We start from the raw sequence: 26,109 nt of genomic DNA on the forward strand, positions 1-26,109 counted from the left end.
GGCACCGGCAGGGCAGTCAGGAGGGTCCAGGCAGAATTTTATTTGTTTGATGCAAATGTTTCTGTTTGGATTTTCTTTAACTTTGTGTTGTTTTATGTTTCTCTCCAGTCCAGGCCTTTTAGCCCTCCCATCCACTCCTCCAGCCCTCCTCCGATAGCACCTTTAGCCCGTGCTGAAAGTACTTCTTCCATTTCTTCCACCAATTCCCTGAGTGCAGCCACCACTCCCACCGTTGGTAAACATGCACAGCACTGCTGTTCTTTCACCTTTCCTAATCCTCCAGTAATTCCTGAGGCCTTTTCATTCCCTAGGTCATTCCTTGGGGTGGATTCCTTAGTTTCCATCAGGGTTTGAAATGCTGAAAGGGATTTGAGGGGGGTGATGGATCAGGAGGGTGATGCTGTCAGGGAAGTTTTTCCAAATGTTGTGGGAAATGGATGTTTGGTGAAAGTCAAGGGAATTGTAACAGAAAATGTGATGCTGGGCTGTAAATTGGGGCAAAATAAGCTTTTTTTGCAGGGGATGCTTGTGCCTGGAGGGGAGCGGGGCTGGAAGCCAGACCTTGGGATCCAGGGACATTAAATCTCTTGGAATGTCTTAAATTCACACTTGCCCTTAAAAGCGGTAACAGAAAAGGGGTCTTGGAAAAGAAAGTGGCTCTTCCCAGCACGTCCTGGGGCAGAACCAAACGCTGCAGTTTTCCTGGGAAAAGCGGGGTTTGCCAAAACCCCGGGGCTGAGATGAGGAATGGGAATCGAGTCTGGCTGGCAGCTCCCAGCTCCAGGCGCTGGGTCCCCCCACGCCTCCCCCTCCATCCCTTCTGTCCCCTCCTGTCCCCTCTGTCCCTGCTGCCGGCGCTCCCCATCGTCCTCCTCCTCCATCCCTGGCTGCCAGCCCCTCGCTTCCTGCGGCTCCATCTCCTCCAGGATCACCTCCCTCCCTTGTCTTTTCTCCCCAGCCCTCTGGAAAACCCGGCCTGGCGGGAGTTCCCGCGCTCTCGGCCGTTTGTCACCGCTGTCCCCGCGGGGAGCGGTGGCACTGCTGCCACCACCCCCCTGCGGCGGCCGGCAGGTGCCGGTGACGGCGCTGTCCCCGCGGTGCCGGTGGCACCGAGCCCTCCCCGTGGCTTTGCTGGAGTCTCGACTGCGTCTCCGTCCTGTTGTCACCTCACTCTCAGGTGTCGTAGGTGCCCGTGCCTGTTCCGGCTGCTGGTCACTGTCACAGCACCTGGCTGGAACAAATGTCACCAGGACAGCGAGCCCTGAGCGTCCCCTGTGCCTCTGGCAGTGGCCTTAGCAGTGCCTGAGGGCACGGTGGCCACAAGGACACGGTGTTAGGGGAGGGGACAGCCAGGCTGAGCGCAGGGACAGTCCCAGGGGCAGCGGGAGGCTGAGCTCTGCCACCCCAGCTCCCTCAGGCTCTCTGTTTGGATTTCTTTTTTCTCTCATATTTTTGGGATCAAAAGCTGCTGTTTGATGACTTAGTGAGCTCCCCGTGCTGAGCAGAGGGATTGAGGTTGCTGGGCGGGGTGGGGAAGCTGGGGTCCCACATCCTCTATGGAGATTTCCTTGGAGCAGAGCCAAAATCGGGGCCCTGGGGTCACCCCTGACCGGGGAACTCCAAACAGGGCAGCCAGGAGGAGCATCCCAGATTTTGTAGGTGTTGCACTTCCAGCTCCATGCAGAGATTATGCTGAGTGGGAAGGGACCCACAGGGATCATTGAGCCAACTCCTGCCCTGCACAGACACACAACAATCCCACCCTGTCCATCCCTGGCAGTGCTGTCCAAACGCTCCTGGAGCTCTGGCAGCCTCGGGGCTGGGACCATTCCCTGGGGATCTGGGCAGTGCCAGCACCCTCTGGATGAGGAACCTTTTCTGCTGGCATCCAGCCTAAGCCCTGGGAAAGGCTGGATGGGGCACAGGCAGAGACAGACAGGGTTTGGGGTCTGCTTTGGGACAGCATCTCCTTGTCCCCACCGAGGCCAGGGCGGGCACTGGTGCTGGGGGAGCATCCAGGGAAACCCACAGCAGAGGAGGGACAAATTCCAATTCCCAAAGAGGAAAAGCTGGGCTGGGAGATGTGCAGGGAAGGGCAGGTCTGGGATCAGGGACCGCTGCAGGTCCCAGGGGGCTGGCACACCCCAGTCCAGCTGGGGCTGGAGTCTGGCTCCAGCACATTCCCCATCTCCCGTGCCCTGTGGCAAAGTCCCATGGAGTTTGTCTGGGAGCAGGGGCAGGGCTGCTCCATCCCCGTGTCCTCCGTGCTGTTCTGGTGTGCTTTCCTTGTTGGCTGCATGTCCGTCTGGACAATTCCTGGCGCAGCAAGGAGCTCTTTGGTTCCCGTGTCGGTGCCCCTCCGTCATCTCTGTCTCTGCGTTGATACAAGTGCGCTGCTTGGTTTCACTTGGGATCCGTGTTTTCATTCTTTTTGTGCTCTTTTTTTTCCTTTCTTTTCTTTTTATTTTTTTCTTTCTTTCTTTGTTTCCTTTGCGTTTCTTCTGCTTGTGTTATCAGAGGATGATGCTTTTATTGACAAACTGCCCGCGTTTGAAGGGCGCAGTGAAACGCCGGCAGGTACTGTACTAGCAGGGAATTGCCGAGAATTCCGCCTTCGGAGCGGCACCCACCGCTCGCAGCACCTTGCATGACAGTTTCTCAGCGACTCAAAGGACTTGGAGGTGGAAGGTTGGCACCTCCCGAATTCCAAAAGGTTCATTTAGCAGCTCCAGAAGCTGTTTGCCCCACGCCCCCCCTCCCGCCCTCACATCCCGAGTTATTCCAGCGTGGTGCCTCTGGAGGCGGCGGGAGCGCAGGGAGCTGGCTGTGATGGGAAGGGAAGGCTCCAGCTAGGATCCGCTGCTCTGTGTGCGTGTGTCCGGTTCTCTGCAAGTGTCGTGTCCTGAGATGCGAGAGCAAACAGCCACGTGTCACTGTCCCTGAGTGTCACTGCGGGGTGGCCTGCGGAGCAGCATCCCGCCGGGAATGCTGAGGAGCGCCGGCACCGCTCCGCGCAGGCACAACCCGGAGCGCATGAGCCGACAAACCTCTTCTACCGCGGCCAAAAAAAAGCGAGAGCACCCCTGCAAACCGCTCACCCAGCGGGCAGAACGACTCCTCCAACTGGGCTTCCATAGCTTTGCTTCCCGCTTTCTGTCCCCCAGCCGGCGGCCGCTGTCACGCCCCTGTCCCTGCACGTGTGACCGCCCTGCAGCGCCTCGCCCCCTCCCCGTAGCGACATTAATGACCTGCTCTGTGACTCACACTGTGTCCTTCTCTCTCCCTCTCCTTAACCTTTCCCATCCCGCTTCAACTCCTGGCCATACAGAGAATGAACAGCCTTCCCTCGTTTGGTTTGACAGAGGAAAGTTTTATTTGACTTTCGAAGGTAAGTAGTGCAAAGCACAGCCGGTAACCACTCGCTCCCCTCGCTCTCTCGCTCCCGGGGTTCCCTTCCAAGGCTCCATCCAATCCAGCTTTCCGGGCTCCATCCAACCCAGCTTCCCGTGCGGAATGCTATGGCTACTTAGATGACATCGCCAATCCGACCGGAATCCTTTTGATTTGATTTGGTTTGTGCCATTTGTCCCGCTGATCTGCTGATCTCTCTTTTTTTTTTTTTTTTCCTCGTTCATTTCATTAAAAAAAAAAAAAAAAAATCCGACCCAAGCAAACCAAAAGCCCAAAGGAACATTGCGAATATTCCCAGACGGAGGTGAAAACCAGGGAGCGGAGCCGCTTGCACTGCCGAGGAACCTGACCCTGCCAGCTCCCGGAGCTGGCTCTGGGCAATCCAAACCCCAAACCCCGAGGAGCCGCGTCCGCTGCCCCGTCCGCTCCTCCCGCCCCGCTGCTCGGCAGGAAGGGCTCCAGGATGGGCTGGCCCGAGCCGGGCCAGGCTGTGCTGCTGGGGTGCTCGGCTGCAGGTGTTGGGTGTCCCTCGTGGATGAGGGGTGCTGGGGAGGGGAAAGCCTCGGTTTGGGGCCGATGGCACCTTCTCCGAGCAGTGTCACATCCCAGAGCTCCCCGAGGCTTTGGGGGCAGCCTCATCCCGCAGGCACGGAGCCGACATTTCCTTTTAACAGCAGAAGGAGAGGCAGGGGTTTGCCTGCAGCGGGGAGGGATTCCCGCGAATCCCAGGGAAGCACCTGCGAGCTGCTGAGGTGCCTGCAGGCAGAGCCGGGGGATGGTTCCGTGTGGGATTCCCAAAGTGTCCCCTCTTGCAAAGGAGGGGCCTGGGGTGGCACTGCCTGGCTGGGGAATGGCTCAGGATGGCACTGCCTGCCTGGGGAATGGCTCAGGAGTGGCCCAGGATGGCACTGCCTGGCTGGGGATGAAAGGAGTGGCCCAGGATGGCACTGCCTGCCTGGGGAATGGCCCAGGATGGCAGTGCCTGGCTGGGGAATGGCTCAGGAGCAGCCCAGGATGGCACTGCCTGGCTCAGGAGCTCAGGAGTGGCCCAGGATGGCACTGCCTGGCATAGGCTCCTTGGGAACATGGAGCAAACCCATCCTGGTGACAGTGATGGCTGAGCAGCAGCAGAAGGCAGGGATCAAGGGGGTGACCAGGGGGTTTAAGTCCTTCCCTTCCTCCTTTTTCTGAGGTCCCCACTCTGACAATTCCCACTTTGATGTCCCTGCTCCAAGGACATCTCCCAGTTTAGAGCCAGGAGAGGTCATGGAGGAGCTGCTTCCTCCTGGTGCTCAGGGCAGTTTTGCAGTTTCCACCCGAAATCCCTGTTTGGATTTCCTTTCTCAGGGGCTTGTTGGGAGCTCTGAGAAGAGCTGAGGGTAGCAGGGACAGTGTTATCCCTCAGCAGGAATATTCCAGCTCCACATTCCCCCTGCTTCCTCCCCGCCCCTCGCTCAGTCCAACACCAGCACTGCACGTTTGGTGCTTTTCCTGTGCCTTGGCATCTTAACCTTGAATTAAGGGTACTGGAACTCTTGGGCTTGGTTCTGGTGGTGTGAATGGTTTGGAGCTGGCTTGGGATTATCCCAGGAATGCCCCAGGATCATCCCACAGCCCAGCAAGGAGCTGTCTCGCTTCCACACGCTGGATTTCCTCATTGAGCTCTAAATATTTAAGCCCAGCTTGAAAAGAAAAAAATATAAACTTCACGTGCAGGGAAGTGAGAGGAGATCTGCTGAGTTTGGTGTCTGGAACCCAGGGCATGGAATGCCAGAAGGGAAATTATGGTTTCTTTCTGGATTTGGTTGGGTTTCTTGTGGCAAGATCCACGTGCTTGATGAACGTGGGGCAGTTTGTCCCTGTGTGGAAGGAGATGCAGTGATGCTCTCATGTTCTGGGATCCCTGACTACTCCACAGCTGCATTTTCCACCTTTTTTGTGGGGAAAAATAAGGCAAATTAAGCTGGTCTGCTGCTTATGGCTGGATCCAAAGCTCCATAAAGTGGATTTATTTTTTTTCTCTGTTACTATCAGGTCATTTGTGTAAATGAAATGTTTATAAAAATGACTTTTGAAGCAGGAGCTGAAAAGGCAGGTTTGGGGTGGAGCTGTGCCACAGCAACTCGATTTCTCTCAGGTTTCTGGACAATAATTGCAATTCTTATAATAGTTTATACTTTTATTTTTTAGTGAAAACATGAGCGTAAAAATTAATTTATTGCCAGACCCATGAAGAGAAGGATTTATGGATTCATGAGGGAAGAGTGGAGGGAACCAAGAACCCCAATTCCACCCACATGACCTTCAGACTATTAGAAATGAGGATGTTTTGCTGTTGTTGCTGCTCAGATGGACTCACATTCCCACATCCCAGCTGAGCCTGGGGATCCAGGAGATCTCCCTGGTTATTCCTGATTTTTCATCCTGGAGAATCAAGGATGCAGATGCAGAGGGACAGAGGGAAAAGGAGAGATGAAAGATGAGAAGAGTGTGGTGCTGTGGCAGACCCCTGGCCCACGTTCCATGGCCTGGTGCAGGGTCCAGGCTAAGCTGAGCTGGAATTTGTGCATTTGGGGAGTGCATTCTCCAAGCAATGATGATTCCATTGCCGAGCCCTTTCTTGTGCCTTCCCTAGGAGCCGAGCCTGAGGCTCCTCTGCTGGTTGGCACCTCCTCCATAGCCAGACTTTGTGAGTGTTTTTGGATCCCATCTGCTGAGGGCACACCTTGAGTGCTGTGTCCAGTTTTGCCCCCTCAGTTTGGGAAGGACAGTGAGACACTGGAGCTCATCCAGAGGGGACAATGAGGCTGGAGAGGGGCTGGGAACACAAACCCTGTGAGGAATCCCTGAGGGAGCTGGGGGTGCTCAGCCTGGAGAAAAGGAGACTCAGGGCTGCCCCCATCACTGCACAGCTCCTGAAAGGTGCCTGTGCTCAGCTGGGGCTGGGCTACTTCTCCAGCAGCACTGACACAACCAGAGCACACAGCCTCGAGCTGCACCAAGGGAAATACAGGTTGGATATCAGGAAAAAGCTTTTTCCAGCAAGGTGATAAAGTTCTGGAATGGCTGCCCAGGGAGGTGGTGGGGTCCCCATGCCTGGGTGTGTTTAACAAAGCCTGGATGTGGCACTGGGTGCCAGGGTTGAGTTGGGGTGCTGGGGCTGGGTTGGACTTGATGGTCTTGGAGGTCTCTTCCAACCTGGTGATTCTGTGATTCTGTGAATTCTGTGATTCTGGGAATTCTGTGAATTTCCAGGGAGATGCAGTGGGAATGTCCCACTGCCAGGATACTGGCTGTGTTTGATGCTCTGAGGAGTCATTGCTGTGGGTAGGGAGCAAGGATTTGCTCCCAGTGGTGTCTTTGGGAAGGATTTTTAGAAAATGCGTTGACTTGCATGGCCCCTCAGTCATGGAGTTCTGGGGTGCGGTGTCCTGTGGCTTTGGGGACCATGCCCTCATCTGGAACTGTGTCTGTTCTTCAGTGGGAATTCCACCAAGGAATCCCTGATGGATATCCTGGGCTGTGGCCTCAGAGCAGGAGGCTCTGGGCTCGTTAGGATAATGAATGTGTGTGTGGCCGTGGCTCTGGTGTGTGTGGGTGAGGTGTTCCAGGAACAGCAGGACCCACTCCCTGAGCACCCCCATCCCGGCTGCAGCTGCAATCCCTGATCCCCCGGGGGTGGCACCGAGAGGGACACGTGTGGCTGCATCAGTGTTTGACACTTTTAGGCTGCATTAGGCACTGGAAGGGAAAATCCCTCATCTGTGCCTCCAGGAAAGAGCACTTAGGATTGATCCATTAACGTGGGTGCCTCAGGGAGGTATGAGGGTTCCTCCCCACTGATGGAAACCATCATTTCTCCCGTTAATGTACCCAAACTCAAAGTGTGATTGAAGTGACAGAAGGGCTTCCCCCAGGGGATGTTGCAAATCCCAATTTCCTGCTCCCAAACCCCTGTTTATTCCCTGGGGCAGTAGCAGAGGAAGAAGGGAAGGGACCATTTCTGAGGATGGCCCAAGCAGAAGAGCTCACCAGGAACGTGACATGTTTTGCTCAGCTTTGCTTCCCCCTTATCCTCTGCCTGTGGAAGTGCTGCCCTTCCTGGGGCTGCTGTTGGAATTCCTGTGGCTTTGGAATTCCTACAGCTTTGGCTGGAGCTGGCAGGTGCTCGTGTCCTCCAAGCAAAGCCCAGGCTGGATCTGTCCCCCTTACCACCCGCCTGGCAGGATGGTGATGGATTGAGGGGATCCCTGGATAAGATGCCCCTCTGGAGTCCTTTGCTGTTCCTTTTTAGCAGATTTGAGGCAAAATAATCCTCATGCTTCACCCGGTGTACAGGATGTGGCATTTAAAAAAGGTTCCAAAATGGTGCCTTGCAGGAAATGGATGAGGCCAAAGGGCGGTGCCAGGGCAGGGAGTGACCTCTCCAGGACTTTTTTGGGTGTCTGTGGGATCAACACCTTGGACATCTGGGCTGATCTTTGGATACTTTCCATGGGGAAGAGGTGTGGGTTTGGCTGTGCCAACCCCTTGGTGGTGGGCACAGGATTTAAGGTCCCTCAGAGGATTTCCAGCACACCTGGAGCTCCTGAGGAGCACTTGCAGTGATGATTTCATCCTCAAATGTCTTTTGGAAACAACAATTCCTGGCCAGCAAAGGGAAACCTGTGTGTGATCCTGCAGGGCTGAGTTATTTTAGAGCCTGGCAAGTGTACAAGGATGCACAGCAACACCAAGGCAAGCTTTTCCCCTTTCCCAAATCACGGAATCCTAGAATGGTTTGGTTTGGAAAGAACCTTAACTCTCAGCTCATTCCAGCTTGTTCCAACTTCCACTATCCCAAGTGGCTCCTGTCCAAGCTGGCCTTGGACACTTCCAGGGATCCAGGGGCAGCCACAGTTTCTCTGGACAAGCTGTGCCAGAGCCTCTGTTTTTCCAGGTTTCTGATGATTTGCAGATTTCTCGTCAGGCGCTGAGGGTTTCGTGGAGCGAGTGGGGTGTGGAGGATGCTCCAGGCATCCGCAGGGCAGGAGAGGAGAGCAGAGCAGAGTGTGCTGGGGATTGTAGCAACCCCCTCAGCTCAGGGGGACATCAGGGGGACCCTGCCAACACCCCGATCCCCAGGGTGACACAATGAACCCCCCAGCCCCTTGTTGCGGGCCCCAAAAAGCGACTGCAAAAACTGTCATGCAAAGCCTGCCGTGAGGCAGCCCCGCATGCTGCTCCCACCTGGCCTCCTCCATCCTTTTCTTTGCTTGCTTTCGGCAGCGCGGCGGGGGCAGAGATCATTTCCCAAACGTTTTAAAGCCTCATCCGAAGCCTGGGGGGTTCTGGTGATTCTTTGCCCATGCAGTCAGGCTGGGGGCACGGCGAGGTGCCCGGCAGGTGCCAAGGGGGGTTCTTTGCTCTGTTTCAGGCTCATCACGGGGCCCCAGCCCCCTGACCATGGGGGCACAGGACACCCTGCCCGTGGCCGCCGCCTTCACCGAAACGGTCAACGCGTACTTCAAAGGGGCTGACCCCAACAAGTAGGTGCTGACCCCGGGGGTGTCCCTGCCGTGGGGACATGGGGGGCATGAGGGGTTTGTCAGGGATGAGGAGGGCACTGAGGCCTTCCTCTGGCTCTGGTCCAGGGGGTTTTCCAGATGCTTTCTGTCCCAGCTGGGCAGCCAGAAACTGATGCCTTGTGCAGGCTGCCCTGGAGCAGAGGCTGGGCAGAGTTCCAGAATAAAGCAGGGATTTATTCAAAGCATCTCCTCCGTGGATCCACCTTGGGCAGCACCCAAGATGAACCAAAATGGCCCCAAAATGCACAAGCAGGCACGGGCTCTGTCCCTGGGATCAGTTCTGCTCCATTTGCACCTTGCAGTTCATTGTCCCATTCCAGCTTTAGCCCCTGCACTCCCACCCTGCTTGTTTTTCTCTCTCCAGCCCACGGGGTTTGTGCTCTTGGGGCTGAGATTTGGATCATTTGTCCTTGGTGCCCAGCTGGAGCAGGAATTGTTTTGTCTCCCTGCTCTGTGCACAGAGCTCAGCATCCCCTGATGTGAGCCCAGCCCCACACACTAAAGCAGCACAGAATGGGAAAATAGAAAAGCTAAACCTGAGGCATCAGGACAGGAGGTGATGTGGTCTGGGGTGTCCAGGGGCAGGACACTGCTGTGGTGCCCCACTTAAAAATGTCCCTGCTGTGAGAAAGGGAGGTGAGGACTTTGTGTGAGGAATCTCAGAGAGCAGCACAGGAAGGGTGGCAGGGGGGCTGCAGCCTTTCCCTCCCGTGCCTGGCCAAAACAGGATGGCATTCCAACAGAAACTTGGAGGGGTTTCCCACCTATGTTTTTAAGACCCTCTAATAGATAAAACCCAAAAGGGAAGACCAAAGACAAATTAATTTCGCTGAAATTCTGAATGACAGCAAAAATAAGAAGCTTCAAACAGGGTTTACTTAGGAAGATCCCTTTCAGCCCTTGTGCTGTTTCTGCTCTCTCTGAGGCCACCAGGGGCTCAGATGTGTCGGGTGGGGAGGGGGGACTGTCCCCACACCATCCCTGGTGCCAGCCCCCCCTCGCTGCTGCATTTTGAGCCCCCTTTGCTCCCCCTGGCTCTCTGTGCTGCAGGTGCATCGTGAAGATCACGGGGGAGATGGTGCTGTCCTTCCCGGCGGGCATCACCCGACACTTTGCCAACAACCCCGCCCCGGCCGTGCTCACCTTCCGCGTGCTCAACTTCAACAGGCTGGAGCACGTGCTGCCAAACCCCCAGCTCCTCTGCTGGTGAGCATTCCCAGCAGCATCCCAGGGGGGGCAGGCATTCCGGGAAAACAGGGTGTTTGCAGAAATACGTGGCCTGAAGGGCCTTCCTTGGGAGATGCTCTGATTGCGGGAGTGAAACTCTCAAACACTCAAATACCTGATGAAATCCCAGAATGGTTTGGGTTGATAGATCATCAGGATTATCCTGGTATCAGGATTATCCCATGGGCAGGGACACCTTCCACTGTCCCAGGCTGCTCCAAGGCCTGTCCAGCTCCCTGTCCAGCCTGGCCTTGGGTACTGCCATGGATCCAGGGGCAGCCACAGCTGCTCTGGGCACCCTGTGCCAGGGCCTGCCCACCCTCACAGGGAACAATTCCCAATTCCCAATGTCCCATCCATCCCTGCCCTCTGGCACTGGGAGCCATTCCCTGGGTCCTGTCCCTCCATCCCTTGTCCCCAGTCCCTCTGCAGCTCTCCTGGAGCCCCTCCAGGCCCTGCCAGGGGCTCTGAGCTCTCCCTGGATCCTTCTCCTCTCCAGGTGAGCACCCCCAGGTGTCCCAGCCTGGCTCCAGAGGGGCTCCAGCCCTGCAGCAGCTCCATGGGTTCCTCTGGGCTCTCTCCAGCAGCTCCAGGTGCTGCTGATGTTGGCCCCAGGGCTGGGGCAGCTCTGCAGGTGGGGCCTCACCTGGGAGGAGCAGAGGGGCAGAATCCCCCCTTTGCTGCTGCCCACACTGGGGGATCAGCCCTGGACAGGGGGCTCTGAATCCCAGCACAGATGGATCAGGAGAAGCCAGAGCTGGGTGGGAGGGAGCCAGTGTTCCTCTGGAGGTGGCATTGAGGGCAGACCCTGTGCTGTGTAGAACAGCCCTCTCCTGCCCAGGCAGGTTATCCAAAGGGTTCCTTCTCCTCTGTGCAGTGACAACGTGCAGAGTGACTCCAACTCCAAGGAGTTCTGGGTCAACATGCCAAATCTGATGACTCACCTAAAGAAGGTATCGGAACAGAAACCTCAAGCCACCTATTACAATGTGGATATGCTCAAATACCAGGTAGGGGTTTTTTTGTGAGATAAAACTGTGGGGGAAAAAAAAAAAGTGTGCTGATTATGGCTGTAAAAAATGGTAAATGTAAAATACAAAATGGTAAATGTGAAAAATGGTGTTTCCCTAGTGCAGAGTGGAGCTAATGTGAGGTGGGGGCTTGTTGTCCCACTGTCCCTTCTGTGTGGCACTGGGTTGTCTGGCTTTAAGCCCAGTACTAAATTCAGGGGGAATTCAAGGTCTTGCCTCCAAGTGCGATGTCCGCGTCTGTAAAATGGGATTTCTCCCTTCAGCCCTACGGAAACTAAATGTTTTTTCTGTCATTTTGGAAGGTGTCTGCCCAGGGTATTCAGTCTACTCCATTAAACCTTGCAGTGAGCTGGCGGTGTGACCCTGCAAGCACTGACCTGCGCATCGACTACAAATACAATACAGAGGCAATGACCACGCCTGTAGCTCTAAACAACGTCCAGTTCCTCGTCCCCGTCGACGGAGGAGTAACCAAACTTCAAGCTGTGCTTCCTCCTGCTGTCTGGTAGGGATTGCTCATCCTGCCCCTGCCCAGAATCCCCATCCTGCTGCAGGAGGGTCTGTGAGTGGGAGCTGGGGACACGATGGGGACCCAAACCTGCCCTCCTCTTGTAGGAGGAAAGGTTTAACTCCACTCTGATTCCCTTTCTCTTGCCATTCCCACAAGAAAATGGTCAGAGATGAAGGGACACGTGCAGGTAGCAGAGCACCAGCCCTTATTTTGTGTTTTGGCTGTTTTACCCAGGGTCTAGAGGGATGCACAGGCAGGCCCTGGCACAGGGTGCCCAGAGCAGCTGTGGCTGCCCCTGGATCCCTGGAATGTCCAAGGCCAGGCTGGACACTGGGGCTGGGAGCATCCTGGGACAGTGGGAGGTGTCCCTGCCATGGCAGGGGTGGCACTGGGATGAGTTTTAAGGTCCCTTCCAACCCAAGCAGTCTGGGATTCTGGGATTCATGGAAGGATGTGTGGCTGTCGCTGCCATAGGCACTGGCACATTTCCATGTCTCTTGCTCACCTGCAATCCTCATAACAATCATACAAATATTTTGTTTGGAAAAGCCTTCTAAGACTACAAAGTCCAACCATGACTTGAACTTTCACTTGCTGTGAAGCCCAAATCCAAGCTCCCAGAATTGCTGCTCCAGAGAGCAGCACCAGAGTAGTTCCTCACCCCACCACTTGCCTTGAGCAAAATTCAAATTACTCCTTGGCAATTTCTTGATTCCTACAGAAATGCTCTTCTCCATGTGTTTGCAGGAATGCTGAACAGCAAAGGATATTGTGGAAGATCCCTGATATCTCCCAGAAGTCAGAAAACGGAGGTAATCCTGCAAATATGCACGTCATTATCTAGGAATCCTTCAGGCAGGCATGGACCCGCTGAGGGTGCCAGCACAGGAGCCCAGACACTTGGGTTCCTGCTGGGGCTTGCTGGGGACAAAGCAATTTAATTTTGGAGCTTAAAAAGCAGGGCTAAGTGCCACCAGCGCTGCTTTGCCAGCCACCTTGGCATCCCGAGGGGCATTCACACACCGGGCCGGGATGTGGTGGGGTGCCAAGTCCTCGCTCCCCTCTGAGGGAGGCTGAGGCCCCGCTGGGTGGTGGCTGTCTCCCACAGGAGGTTTTCCAGTGGAGAGCTGTTCCTAGCGCTGGGATGTGTGAAAGGCGAACGCTGCTGGGCGGGTTTGGCTGTGCCCGCCCGGGGATGCTGTGGCTGGGGTGGCGCTTTGGCCGTGCCCCGTCCGTGCCGGGGTGCTCCGAGTGCCCCTCTCTCGGCGCTCACCGGGGTCTCTGGGGTCTCCATCGCAGGTGTGGGGTCGCTGCTGGCGCGGTTCCAGCTGTCGGAGGGGCCGAGCTCGCCGGCCCCGCTGGCCGTGCAGTTCACCAGCGAGGGCAGCACCCTGTCCAGCTGCGACATCGAGCTGGTGGGCGCCGGCTACCGCTTCTCCCTCATCAAGAAGAGGTTTGCGGCAGGTGAGTGTCCCGCAGGTCCCCTCCGGCCGTGCCGGGATGCCGGGAGCGCTGCTGCTGTGTGTCTGCGCACTGCAGCTCGGGCGGGGGGGACAGACGGACAGCCTGCGTGAAATAAACCCTGCTGCCACCTGCCAGCCTTGGCCTTCATGGCTCACGTCTGCTCCTGCAGGAAAGGCAAGGGTGGCATCTCCAGGGCACCTCCAGGAAGAGCTTTTGCCCTGTTGCTGCAGAGAACAACGAGGATTTTTCCTCGTTGCTGGAGAAAATAACAAAGATTTTTCCTCATGGCTCTAGAGAATAACGAGGATTTTTCCTCATGGCTGTAGAGAATAACGAGGATTTTTCCTCATGGCTGTAGAGAATAACGAGGATTTTTTCTCATGGCTGCAGAAAATAATGAGGATTTTTCCTCATGGCTGTAGAGAATAACGAGGATTTTTCCTCATGGCTGCAGAGAATAATGAGGATTTTTCCTCATGGCTGTAGAGAATAACGAGGATTTTTCCTCATGGCTGCAGAGAATAATGAGGATTTTTCCTCATGGCTGCAGTAAATAATGAGGATTTTTCCTCATGGCTGCAGAGAATAATGAGGATTTTTCCTCATGCTCATGGCTGCAGAGAATAGCAAGGATTTTTCCTCATGGCTGTAGAGAATAACGAGGATTCTTCCTCATGGTTACAGAGAATAACGAGGATTTTTCCTCATGGCTGTAGAGAATAACGAGGATTTTTCCTCATTGCTGGAGAAAATAACAAAGATTTTTCCTCATGGCTATAGAGAATAATGAGGATTCTCCTCATGGTTACAGAGAATAACAAGGATTTTCCCGTGGGCAGGAAGGGCTGGTGGAGGTGGGCAAAAACTCCTGGGAATCAGGGCTGCTCCCTCCCCCCAGCTGATTTCTGATCCCGTTTCTAGGTAAATATTTGGCGGATAACTGATGGAAGCTTATGCAAGTCCATGGAAAATACTATGGAAAATACCCAAGGACTGATGTGCGTGGAACGGGTTTTAATTACAGTTTAAGGAAAATGAACTAAATCCTGCACTCGGGACATTTCTGTTGGAAGTGTCGACAACTTTCAGCATTTTTTTTCCTTGGAAAACACCATCTTGACCAGTCCTCCAGTATTTACTTCTAGATGTAACATTGTTAATGGTTTTAAAATGTAATTATTGTATTTGTAAATTGTACTCATTCCAGTAAGGCTGTATTTTGGCAGTTAGACACTTGAGTTTTAGCATTTTACCATTCATGAAATGGATGTAATTTAAACTGTGGTATATAAATCTAATAGTAGTACTGTTGAATGGCACAATGCTTACAGAGGTAGATTGCATTTTGTCAATATATACAATTTAAATACGATACTGGTAGCTGTTATGAAGGGGGTGCCTCATCAAAAGAGAGTTCAGTAGGGCCCACAGGCTGATTTAATTTTCCTTCAGTCCTTAGTACGTCTCACAGCAATCAATAAAAACCTTCAGGTTTAGCTGGTTTAACTCCAGAAAAATACTCTTGGAAAGGTGGAGGTTCCTAGGACAGTCTCCCAGGAAAGAAATCTCACTTCTGCAAGGAGTATTGACTCCCAATTTCCAGCTCCGTGTTCTCTTACAGCTGCAGATTCCCTGTTGGAATCCCAGCAGCTCCTCCCTGCCCCGTGCCCGTGTATTTTGCAGGGATACAGATGAGGAAAGAAGCAGCAAAGAGGCTGGGTGGTCCCTCTGAGCTCCCAGCACTGGCACAAAGTGTCACTGTTGGCCTCAAGGATGTGTTTTCCCAGCTGCCTCCAGACGTTCGGTTTTTACGTTGCTTTGCTGGCTTTTTTCTGCCTTTGCCCCCCATTTTTGAAAGCTCTACGGGTTTAGAAAATGCTTTAAAGGATTGCAGCCGCACCTGCTTCTCTATTTTAGCACTCAGGCAGGGAAATGTGTATGGAAAACACTGGGAAAGGATTCCCCAGGGAGCAGGAGCAGCACGGGGGCTGTTGGTAGCAGCCAGGGCAGGAGCCCAGCTCGCCAGCACTGGGAGCAGCTGTCTTGTAGAGATGGGAAAACACATGGAAGTGCTAAACTGGAGAATGGGGGACAAAATATTATCTCTCTGTGTCTTCCCTGTCCCACTGAGTGCTGCTCATTCCTGTGGATCTCAGCCTCATCCCACTCCTGGCAGCACGGTGAGAGCGTTGGTGGCATTCATGTGCTGCAGCTGCTGAGCTGAGCTCGTGAAACAGGAGAATTTGGCAATTTTGGGAAGAAAAATGAAGGAACCTTTGTGAAATTCAACATAGATGCACAGAGGAGCATCCACGAATGGGGTGCTGGGACTTTGGGAATGTGTAAGGTGACAGAAAGTGGTGATTTTCCAAGTGTTGCCAGGATTAGAGTGGTGAATTTACATTGGAACACAGCCTGGGCATGTTGGGAAGTGCTTGCTCACGGAGCGGTTTGATGAAGGAAAACAGAGATCTGTGCCCATCTTAAGGGAAAAGAAGGAAATGTGGGGATATTTCAGGTGTGAGGTGGCTCCTAGGCTGAGATTTGGGGGGTGAGCTGTGTGTGAGTTGACAGAAGGCAGCAGCAGGAAAGGAAAAGTACAATTTGCTCCTGCAGCTTCCCACATCCTCACAGATTTTGGGAGTGCACTCCCAAGTGTTCCACTCCATGAATGATTTTCCCCCTGAACTGGAAATTTGTATAAAGTGTGCAGCTCACCCCTTTCTGACGCAGAAATATAGGGGCAAACCCTAAGAATCAGGTTTATGGTGTGTACTATTGCTCCAAACCTATCCTTCCAAAAGGGATCTATGGCATAGACCTGAAAAAAAAAAAGGATTTATAATGTAAATATTACCAGAACATAGAGATTTTACTTTATATTTCATTTGAAAGACAAGGTGTTTACATTAGCATTGGGTTTTTGAGTGCTTTTTAAACAGAAAAACCCATAACCCAAAGCTCCCAAGCTCATCCTGTTTGAGCTGATGAACAAAAGAGAGGTCAGTCACTTTCTGGGGACGCAGCCCTCACGGCCTGGAGAGAGAGATGGGAACAGCCTGGGACATTTTGTCCTATTTCTGGGACATGTGGGATGTGCCAGCACTCCCAGCCCCACAGGGACACAGTCCCAGCTCCAGGCACTGGCAGGTGACACCAACCCTGTGGCACTGGGACCAAAAGCAGCGATTTGGGACTGGTTTTTCCACACTGCTCTTGCCAGTTTTTGGCACAGGGTTTTCTCAGAGTGCCCTGGGGTTTGTTGGGAGTTTGGTGAGAGCACCTGGCTCCAGAGAGGGACCTGTAGTGCTCAGGGCATTCTCAGAGCTCTGCCGGCTTCACCTCAGCTTTTAGGAAGGAAAATCTGTGTATTTTCAGGGAATTCATCTGTTTGGGGTTGCCTGCCCCCTCACAGAGAGGTGAAATGGCACTGGTTTGGTTCAACACAGAGCCCAGACTGGTTTGGGTGGGAAGGGTTCTTAAAAATCATCCTGTTCCACCCCTGCCATGGCAGGGACACCTCCCACTGTCCCAGGCTGCTCCAGCCTGGCCTTGGGCACTGCCAGGGATCCAGGGGCAGCCACAGCAAATCTGGGAATTCTATTCCAGGGTCTCAGCACCCTCCCAGCCAGGAGTTCATTCCCAATGTCCCATCCATCCCTGCCCTCTGGCACTGGGAGCCATTCCCTGTGTCCTGTCCCTCCATCCCCTGTCCCCAGTCCCTCTCAGCTCTCCTGGAGCCCCTCCAGGCCCTGCCAGGGGCTCTGAGCTCTCCCTGGATCCTTCTCCTGTCCAGGTGAGCACCCCCAGGTGTCCCAGCCTGGCTCCAGCTCTGGAGCATTCCCAGAGGGAAGCACAGCTCTGTTTCCCAGCAGGGCTTTTCCCAAGTCAGGCTGAGGCTGGAGAAGGGGCTCAGCCCCCTGGCACTGCCCAGCCCTGGCAGCCCCGAGCTCAGCAGCACCAGGATCCGTCTGGGTGAGCAGGAGGATAAATAAAGGAGGCATTCAATCATAAATGTGTGAATGCATGCACAGAGAGGCTTCAGCTCCATTCCTTCCATGGACATTTCCCTTTAGACTGTCCTCAGCAGCTTCTCCCAGAGGAATTTTCCCCTGGGCATTTGGCAGCCCACACCTGTAGAGTCAAGGTCCCACTGGCAGAGCAGGAGAGCTTTTCCCCATGGACTCCTTCAGACTTGGAGTCTTACACAATTCTCAGCCAGCTCATGGTGCTCCTCACAGGAGACCTTTCAGAGCAGTTTCCTACTTTAACAGTATTTCTTAATAACTCTGAAATCTCTCAATAGTGGGAAGAGTCACCAAATAATGAGCTTTTTGTTTGGTGTCTGCATTTTTTCTTAAATAACACTACCCTGTTTACATCTTCTTGGTTTTGTTGTCATTTGGTGTTCCAGTGAAATTAATTTGCCTTCACTTTGCCCTTTCAGGTTTTATCTATCATCTTTTAAAACGTAAGTGGGAAAACCTGCAAGTTTCTGTTGGAATGCCCTCCCTTTTTAGCCAGGCAGAGCAGGGATGGGAAGGGAAGGTGCAGCCCCCTGCCACCCTTCCTGGGCTGCTCCCTGAGATCCCCCCAGCAGGAGCATCCTAAAAAAAGAGTCACCACCTCTTTCTCCCAGCAGAAGCATTTTTCAATGGCTGGAGTGCACTGAAAAGGTGACAGATTTTTAATTTACCTAAGAGAAAGTCAAACATTTTTTCCCCTACCCTTTTGTGGTTTTTATGTGAAAACACATTGGTTAAAACCCTAATTTTGAAGCTAGTCATGACCAAAACACGTAATGCCATCCTGTTTTACTTTCCAGGTTAGAAATTACTGTCTCAAAGATTTCATTTCATAGCCAGAATTCTTCTGTTCCTCTTTTCCTCACGGCTTCCCAAGGAAATGAATCCATGTAGAGCCGGGGAGGTTTTATGATAATCAGGATTATTCCAGTCAGGATTTTAATTCTTTCACTGCAAGGCAAGAAAAAGATTTGCAGGAATACACCCTGCTCCTGCCTGGCTTCCCTTGTCCCTTTAGGAGGGATGATGGTGCTGGCAGTGGTTCTTGGAACCACAAATGGATGGTGTGATGCTCTTCAAAGGCCTGGGGACAAGCAGGATGTGGTGGGACACACCAGATCCCAGCGAGGCTTTGGGGATGCCTGGTCCATCCATTAGAAATCCAGGTTTTCTGGGACAGTGGGAATCGCTGTGGATGTGCTGCCCCCAAGTTGGGTTCCTCATCCATGCAGGAAGGGGTTTTTCACTCCCAAATGTTGTAAGGTTGATGAAATCCCCTGGTTGCTTGGATGACATGAAACAAACGGAGATGTGGCATGGTCTGAGCCAGGATTTGGGTTGGGATGTGCCAGGAAGCTCCCAGGGCTGGTGGGAGGAGAGCCCAGGATGTGGGACAACCCCACTGTGACACCCCAGCAGTGAATCAGATATCCCCAGGTATCACCCTGGACCACTTAATGAACTCCCTCGTGTATAAAATGTTTATAAATATTTGTGGATGAAGATACACAGGTCTATTTTTAAGATTTAAGTTAAATAAGTTAATGAATGGCTGGCCTTTTCTGCCTGAACGTGCAATGAGATATAATATACCTTTAGTCTACGATGGCCTAGGTACTGCTTAGTCTGTGATGAAAACTTTGCTGCTTTCCTACTGTTCTCAGAGAAAAAAAAAACAAACAACCTATAAAAGACGTACAGGTTTGTTGCACAGGGACTACTGCAGCGAAGCTTTGTATTTGACCACTGGTAATATGAATGTGTTGTATTGACTTGTTGAAGATAATCATGAAACAACATATTTTAAATGTTACTTGCCTTATAGATTAGAGTACGACTATGTGGATATCATTTTTGTAAATACTGTTTTTTATAAATGTCTCTCCTCCATCCTCCCCGTCACCAATTTCACCGACTCTCAAATATGCAATTATTTACCATGCAGAGCGTTGTGACAAAGAAATCCCCACGTCAGAACAAAGTTTATTCATTCTATACATAAGAACCACATGAAATACCCAACTGAGTTGCAATTTAAATGTGATTATTATTATTTTTTTCCTTGAAAATAAACAAAAAACCTTAAAACATTCCTTTTTCTGAGCCAGTTTTGCTTCCAAGTGCAGGATCACCCACAGAGGAGCAGGCAGAGGGATTGAAGGCTGGCCCAAAAAAGGGTCCCTGTCCCAAAACCCATCATTGCTGCTGCAGTTATGTGCAGTGTCCCAGCATGGGGACAGGTCCAGGGTGGCATGTGGGGACACATGAGGATCCATAGGGATTGTGGGGCTGGATGGAGCTTGAGGAAATGGGGCTGTGGGGACATGAGGGATATGGGGATTGGGGGACTTGTGGAGGCCATGGGGACACTTCAGGGCTGTGGGGACATGAGGGATGTGGGGTTGGGGGACTTGTGGAGGCCATGGGGACACTTCAGGGCTGTGGGGACATGAGGGATGTGGGGTTGGGGGACTTGTGGAGGCCATGGGGACACTTCAGGGCTGTGGGGACATGAGGGATGTGGGGTTGGGGGAATTGTGGAGGCCATGGGGACACTTCAGGGCTGTGGGGACATGAGGGATGTGGGGTTGGGGGAACTGTGGAGGCCATGGGGACACTTCAGGGCTGTGGGGACACGAGGGTTTGTGAGGATCCACAGGGATCACGGGACACTGTGTGGGCTATAGGGACCCACGGGTGCCATAGGGACCCACATTTTGGGGGGCTGTGGGAACCCATGGGGGCCATGGGGACCTGAGGAGGTCACAGGGACCCTCAGGAGCCTTGAGAACATAAAGGAGCTGTGGGAACATGTGGGGACATTTGGAGGCCATGGGGCCACACGGAACCTTTAGGTTTATGTGGGGACATGTGGGAGCTGTGGGGACATGTGGAAGTTGTGGGACCATGCAGGGACCTGTGGAAGCTGTGGGGACACAGAAGAAGCTGGAGAAGCTGTAGGGATACGTGGGAGCCATGGGAACCTTTGGGGCTGTAAAGGAACCCAGAGACTTGTGGAAAACATGGGGACATGCGGGAGTCATGGGAACCTCCCCACAGGGAGCCCTGGGAACGCCAGGGACTGCAGGAATATGTGGAAGCCATGGGGACACACAGGGAGCTGTGGGGACCCGTGGGAGCCATGGGCACCTGTGAGGGCTATGGGGACACACAGGTACCGCTGGAAACTCTGGGGAACCGGGGGAGCCGCAGGAACTCACAGCCATGAGGGTGGGAATGGCGGGGCCGGGAACGTGGGGGGACGAGGCGGGGAACGGGAATGGGAAGGAACGGAGGCCGGGCATGCGGGGAAATAGAGGCGGGGAACGGGAATACAGAGGGACGGAGGCCGAGCATGCGGGGAAATAGAGGCGGGGAACGGGAATACGGAGGGATAAAGACCAGGAACACGGAGGGTGGAGTCGGAGAACGGGAACGCGGCGGGCGGGTCCCGCGCCCGGCGCCGCCTCTCCTCACGCAGCTGAGGGCAATGGAGGGCGCTGAATCCCCCGCTGAGCCTGGCTCGGGTGGGTGTCGATTGCCCCTCTAAACCCTTCAGCGCTGCGATTGTTCCTTCCTAAACTCGGGCTTTGCCCCGCAGGGCCTGCCAGGCGCTTCCCGGTGGCGGCGGTGGAGGAGATCCTGAGGGATGTGCTGGGGAGCGCCCTGAGGGAGCGGCGCTACGAGCCGGGGCCGTGCCGGGAGGCGGCCAAGGACATCGCCGAGGTGGGACCGGGACGGGACACTTGTGCCTCCATGAGTGCCCCAGATGTCCCCCAAAAATGCCGATAAAGTGTAAGATGAAGGCTGGAGGCGGTGTCAAGGTGCCGGCAGGGGCTGCTCAGAGGAGGGTGCAGACATATACGAGTTAGTTAATGGATTTACGGGCTGGTTTGGGTGGGGAGGGACCTTAAAGCTCATTCAGCCTCAGGGACATCTGCCACTGTCCCAGGTGCTCCCAGCCGCAATGTCCAGCCTGGCCTTGGGCACTGCCAGGGGTGCAGGGGCAGCCACAGCTGCTCTGGGCACCTGTGCCAGGGAACAATTCCCGATTCCCAATATCCCGTCCATCCCTGCCCTCTTGTCAGTTCAATACCATTCCCCCTTGCCCTGCTGTAAATCCATCTCCATTTTTGAGCCCGTACGGACTGATTCTGTTTTTCCCCGCAGGTCGTTAAGGCGCGGGTCAAGGCGCTGGTGGTGCCCAGGTACAAGATCGTGGTGGTGGCACACATTGGGCAGCTGGGTGGGCAGAGCCTGCAGATCAGCAGCAGGTGCCTCTGGGATCCCGAGAGTGACACCTTTTCCTCCTACGTGTTCAAGAACACCTCGCTGTTTGCTGTGGCAAATGTCTATGGTGTGTATTTTGAATAGGGAGGTAGTGGAGTTTAGCAGCAGGAGAAATTAATATTCAGCCTAACTCTTCCCTGGCTCTGTTGATGAAAATATCTGTGAAGAACCAAGGTACTCTCACCTGCTTTGAAATGTGAGCCTTTGGGTGAGTGGAATAAGGGTCCTTCCCAGGGTTTTCTCTGGGAAGTGGCTTTCTATGGCACAGTTTTGCAGCTAATTGCTGCTTCAGAGCTTGCTCTGTAGGGGAAATATTTTCAGAATATTGCCTGTAAGTAATGCTTTCCCTGTTCTCCTCCAGGAAACATTACTGGAAGTATTTGGATTAGGGGAATAAACCATGGGTTTTGCCTGCCCACTTTTATGGCTGGTACTGATGGTCCAAACTCTATCCTGGTGCAGCCATTCCCCACCGAGTGGGGTCTGGCTCACCTTGCTCTGAATCTGAAACCAGACTTTTTGCTACCCCTATTTCCCAGCTGAAACCTGCTGTTAGGTTTTCCTGAGTCAGAGAACAAACCTATCACAAGCTGCTTATTTGATTACATTTTAGGGGCAAAGCTGAAACCAGAACAGTAGTTAGTTGGGAAGTAATACTTCATCTACTCATGACTAAAAGTTTAACTCACTGTAAACACTGTGAAATGCAGACAACCTGAAGCCACTTGCTGGTGTGCACTGTGACATTGAACACCCAAAAGCTACAATTAAAGAACACAACTGAAAGGAGTGTGGTTTATGTCATGGTTATTTTAATCCCTGGGAGCTGTGACTCCGAGCTGCTGTGTTTCAGCACAGGGAGCTGATCTCTGTCCTGCTGCAGCCCACGTTGCAGCAGGATGTGGCGAGCAGCGTGGCTGCCTCACGCTTGCTGAGCACAGGAACTTTGCTGGTGTTTTGCAAGTCTTGCTCAGGTTTGACGTCCTGGGCTTCTTCTCTGTGGATCCCCAGCCTCGGCTCTGGGTGTGGTGAGAAGTCAGCGTCACCTTCGTCCTCGTGTGGGAAATGCTGGGGGTTTTCACTCTCTGTTGCAGGAAAATGAGAAGCTAAAAGTAAAAATTTGTGGGAAGATGAGTAATTCATGCTTTTTATCTTTACTAGAAAGAGAGACCAAGCTCCAGCCAGGGAGCTGAGTGTTGCCCTCTGATAAGAGCACCACATCACGGACTCCTCACTGTGAGGAATAATCTGTGATCAACGTGGTAAAACTGAGGAGTTCAGGGATTTATATTGAAAAGTGTCCTGTGGTGCCTTGAGTCTTACACTAATACATTGCTTCTCCAGGAAAAACTCTGATTTGAGGTGTCAGAGGCTCTTGACCAGCACATTAAGCTGGACCTGGGGGGTTCCTGAATTGCAGGTGTTGCATTAAGGCATCAGCTACCCCAGATTTCTGGGTGTTCCCACAGAAATTACAGTCCAGCTGCAGCTGAAGAACCTCAGTACCTCTGGGCCTTGTGCAGTCTGTAAAGGTGTAGTAGCTCTCAGATTTTGGGGAGGGGGTTGCCCATGTTACCACTTTTGTTTAAAGCTGCTGCTACAAGAGAATTTTCCAAAAATGGAGATGTAGGAAGTGCAGAAAGCATCTGTTGCTGTCATCTGCCTCTGCTATTTTCTTGTTCCCTATTTATTTTGATTAGAGTACACGTCTAGCTGTGCATGTAATGGTTGAATTTTCTGACCATCAAACCAAAATTTTCTGAGTATCAAGAAATGTGCTATTAAGTATAAATATATACAAAAGCATGTGAAGGTGCTTAAATTGCAGAGCAGATATTCAACATGCTTTAATTATGAAGTTCTATAAAGTTTCTAGTTTCTAGTGGGGAAAATAGAGACCATAGCAAGACACTTGCACTGACTTCAGCAAAACTTGTCACTGAAATGAGATGGCAGAGAGATTTTCAGTGGTAGCCTTGCCTTGGATCCTGTTCCTCAGGTGAGCTTAGAAATTCTTAGAAAGTCTTAGAAGTCTGAATTATTTTTCCTTAGCAAAGCAGTGCAGGAAGCTGAGCCAGACAAGCTGCAAGGAGAAGGAACAGAGTGCAGCCTGTGCTGGGGGGTTGGAGCTGCAGGGATTGAGGGGAGCAGGGGATGTGCTGCTCCCCAGCCCCAGGGATGCCCTGGGATCCCATGGGATGGGTGCAGCAGGCAGGGCAGGCCCCTGGGATCACTGGGATCCCATGGGATGGTGCAGCAGGCAGGGCAGGCCCCTGGGATCACTGTGATCCCATGGATGGTGTAGCAGGCAGGGCAGGCCCCTGGGATCACTGGGATCCCATGGAGGGTGCAGCAGGCAGGGCAGGCCCCTGGGATCACTGTGATCCCATGGGATGGGTGCAGCAGGCAGGGCAGGCCCCTGGGATCACTGGGATCCCATGGAGGGTGCAGCAGGCAGGGCAGGCCCCTGGGATCACTGGGATCCCATGGAGGGTGCAGCAGGCAGGGCAGGCCCCTGGGATGCCCTGGGATCACTGTGATCCCATGGGATGGTGCAGCAGGCAGGGCAGGCCCCTGGGATCACTGGGATGCCCCAGGATCACTGTGATCCCATGGGATGGGTGCAGCAGGCAGGGCAGGCCCCTGGGATCACTGTGATCCCATGGAGGGTGCAGCAGGCAGGGCAGGCCCCTGGGATCACTGGGATCCCATGGGATGGGTGCAGCAGGCAGGGCAGGCCCCTGGGATCACTGGGATCCCATGGATGGTGCAGCAGGCAGGGCAGGCCCCTGGGATCACTGGGATCCCATGGGATGGGTGCAGCAGGCAGGGCAGGCCCAGGCCGTGGCTGTACTCACCCCGCAGGGCGCGGTCCCGTCTCCAGCGCGAGCCGCCGCAGGTGAACACCACGGCTCTGATGAAGTCTCTCCCGCAGAGCCTCACCTTGCTCCCTTCCCCTCTCCCTTCCCGTGCCAGGAGCAGGAGAGCCAGGCAGCCCAGTGCCAGCAGGGTGCCCCTCATGCTGCCAGCGTGGTGATTCCCAGCTGGCTGGGAGCTGGCAGGAGGGATGAAGTGGGGAATTCTGCTGGAGCCGTCCCATTTATACCAACGGTCTGTCCACTCCACTGGGTAACAGCTCACTCTGAGGGTGGCTGTGTTTGCTGCAAACAAATAAACTGCTTGTTTCTGGTCATGTTTGAAGTGCTTTGGGATCTCAGTCAGGTATGAAAGATTTCTGAAGTCTACGTAGCTGCTTTACTGGGAACACCTGAGGTGGAACAGTTTATGGGGTATGGCTCGGATGGATGCAGTTAATGTGTGTTCTGCCAGAACAAAAGGGTGTTTGTGATGGGATTTGTCCTCAGTGGGTTTGGTGTCTGTGTTCCCCACACAGCCTGATACCCAGTCCTGGCTGGGGTCTTTTTGTGTGGGTGCTCCCAAAGAAGAATGGAATGAACTAATGAACTCCTCCCCATGATGTCAGCATCGTGCACCTCTTCATTCCCCACCTTGGCTACTGCTAACTGTGGATGCTTGTGGGGAAGCCCTGCCAGTGCCAAGCACTGCTGAGAAAATCCACTCCAGAGGGGCTTGTGCCATATATTGATATCCCAGCCAGGATTCCCAGTGTGCCAAGGGACAGGACATGATCCTGCAGCACATGGAGCTGAGTCTCTGCTCTGGGAGCAGAGCTTGGTTCTGAGTTACTGGTTCCTATTGTTGGCTTTGGTGTATTTACGTTTCTATTAAAAAATCCTTGCAATAAAATGCCTCTAAGAGGAAATTTCTGACTTATAGAGTCAGAAATTCCATGTTTAAGAAAAAAATACATGAGGAACTTTGGAGATCTTGAGCCCTTCCTAGCACCACAAGGATTTTCCAGCACCATAAAGTTACAGGTAATTGATTTTCACTGTGTGCAGGGTGGGTTATGATGTGTTACAGAAAGCTTGTTTTTTAGCAGTGAGCAAACAGTCACGGGCATCAATGGAAAATACAGGGTGTATTTTGGTCAGATTTATAATAATGATTAACAAATGATTCACCTTAACGAGTGTCTTTCCTTGAAACACACCAAGATGAATTTTATGTCAGGGGGAAGTTTGCATGTGCCCTGTCAGGTGTGCAGCACACAGAGGGAAGTGGATGTTAATGCAGCACAAATGATCCTTAATTCAGTGCTGTGTTTGAGTGCTGGCTGTTTATTGTCAGGATAATGAGAGAGGCTGCATGTTGTGCATCTATAAAATACAGGTTTCCATACGTAATGTGCTCGGCAGCAGGGCCACAGCTTGTGCTTTATCACTCCTCTGGAGATGCTCCCTGTTTCCTGTGGCCAGGAAGTGCCTGGAAATCCTCCAGCTGGGTATTTTTTTCTGTTTCTTCTGCTCTGCCCCCCAAAAAAACCAGCCCAGGCAGCCAAACACTGTCTGCTTTCAACCCAAAGAGAAAAGATTTGGGGGAAAAGCAGAAAGGGATAAAGACCAGAGGAGAAAAGACTGCAGAGACCTTTCCATGATCAGGATTCCAGAGAAGGCCACCCATGCATGAGCACTGATGGTGCAACGAGGGGACTTCAGGAG

At 53.2% G+C, this 26,109-nt stretch overlaps 3 protein-coding genes across 3 annotated transcripts in view; 2 read left to right on the plus strand and 1 right to left on the minus strand.

Moving 5' to 3' along the window:
• Positions 1 to 19,326, plus strand: part of SGIP1 (SH3GL interacting endocytic adaptor 1) — a 54,542-nt gene extending 35,216 nt beyond the window's left edge. The window contains exons 16-24 of the mRNA XM_071436938.1: positions 109 to 235; positions 3,329 to 3,388; positions 8,828 to 8,939; positions 10,029 to 10,184; positions 11,083 to 11,215; positions 11,539 to 11,741; positions 12,495 to 12,559; positions 13,047 to 13,211; positions 14,133 to 19,326. Of these exons, the coding sequence (XP_071293039.1) occupies positions 109 to 235; positions 3,329 to 3,388; positions 8,828 to 8,939; positions 10,029 to 10,184; positions 11,083 to 11,215; positions 11,539 to 11,741; positions 12,495 to 12,559; positions 13,047 to 13,211; positions 14,133 to 14,155 (1,044 nt within the window). The 3' untranslated portion in view covers positions 14,156 to 19,326. The remainder of the gene's footprint in view (positions 1 to 108; positions 236 to 3,328; positions 3,389 to 8,827; positions 8,940 to 10,028; positions 10,185 to 11,082; positions 11,216 to 11,538; positions 11,742 to 12,494; positions 12,560 to 13,046; positions 13,212 to 14,132) is intronic.
• Positions 19,327 to 20,576: 1,250 nt separating this feature from the next.
• DYNLT5 (dynein light chain Tctex-type family member 5) lies at positions 20,577 to 22,315 on the plus strand. Its single transcript, XM_071436951.1, has 3 exons — positions 20,577 to 20,763; positions 20,838 to 20,962; positions 21,407 to 22,315. Exons 1-3 carry the CDS (start codon positions 20,592 to 20,594, stop codon positions 21,608 to 21,610), a joined length of 501 nt encoding a protein of 166 aa, XP_071293052.1. The 5' UTR covers positions 20,577 to 20,591; the 3' UTR covers positions 21,611 to 22,315.
• Positions 22,316 to 22,375: 60 nt separating this feature from the next.
• Positions 22,376 to 24,562, minus strand: INSL5 (insulin like 5). Its single transcript, XM_071436952.1, has 3 exons — positions 24,397 to 24,562; positions 23,445 to 23,447; positions 22,376 to 22,632 (listed from the first exon to the last, which is right to left on the minus strand). The coding sequence occupies exons 1-3, from the start codon at positions 24,545 to 24,547 to the stop codon at positions 22,376 to 22,378; spliced, it is 411 nt and encodes a 136-aa protein (XP_071293053.1). The 5' UTR covers positions 24,548 to 24,562.
• Positions 24,563 to 26,109: the final 1,547 nt, after the last annotated feature.

The sequence above is a fragment of the Agelaius tricolor genome, unplaced genomic scaffold, assembly GCF_023055355.1.
Source record: "Agelaius tricolor isolate 1412-34295 unplaced genomic scaffold, bAgeTri1.0.p SCAF_11, whole genome shotgun sequence".
In the NCBI taxonomy this organism is placed as follows: domain Eukaryota; kingdom Metazoa; phylum Chordata; class Aves; order Passeriformes; family Icteridae; genus Agelaius; species Agelaius tricolor.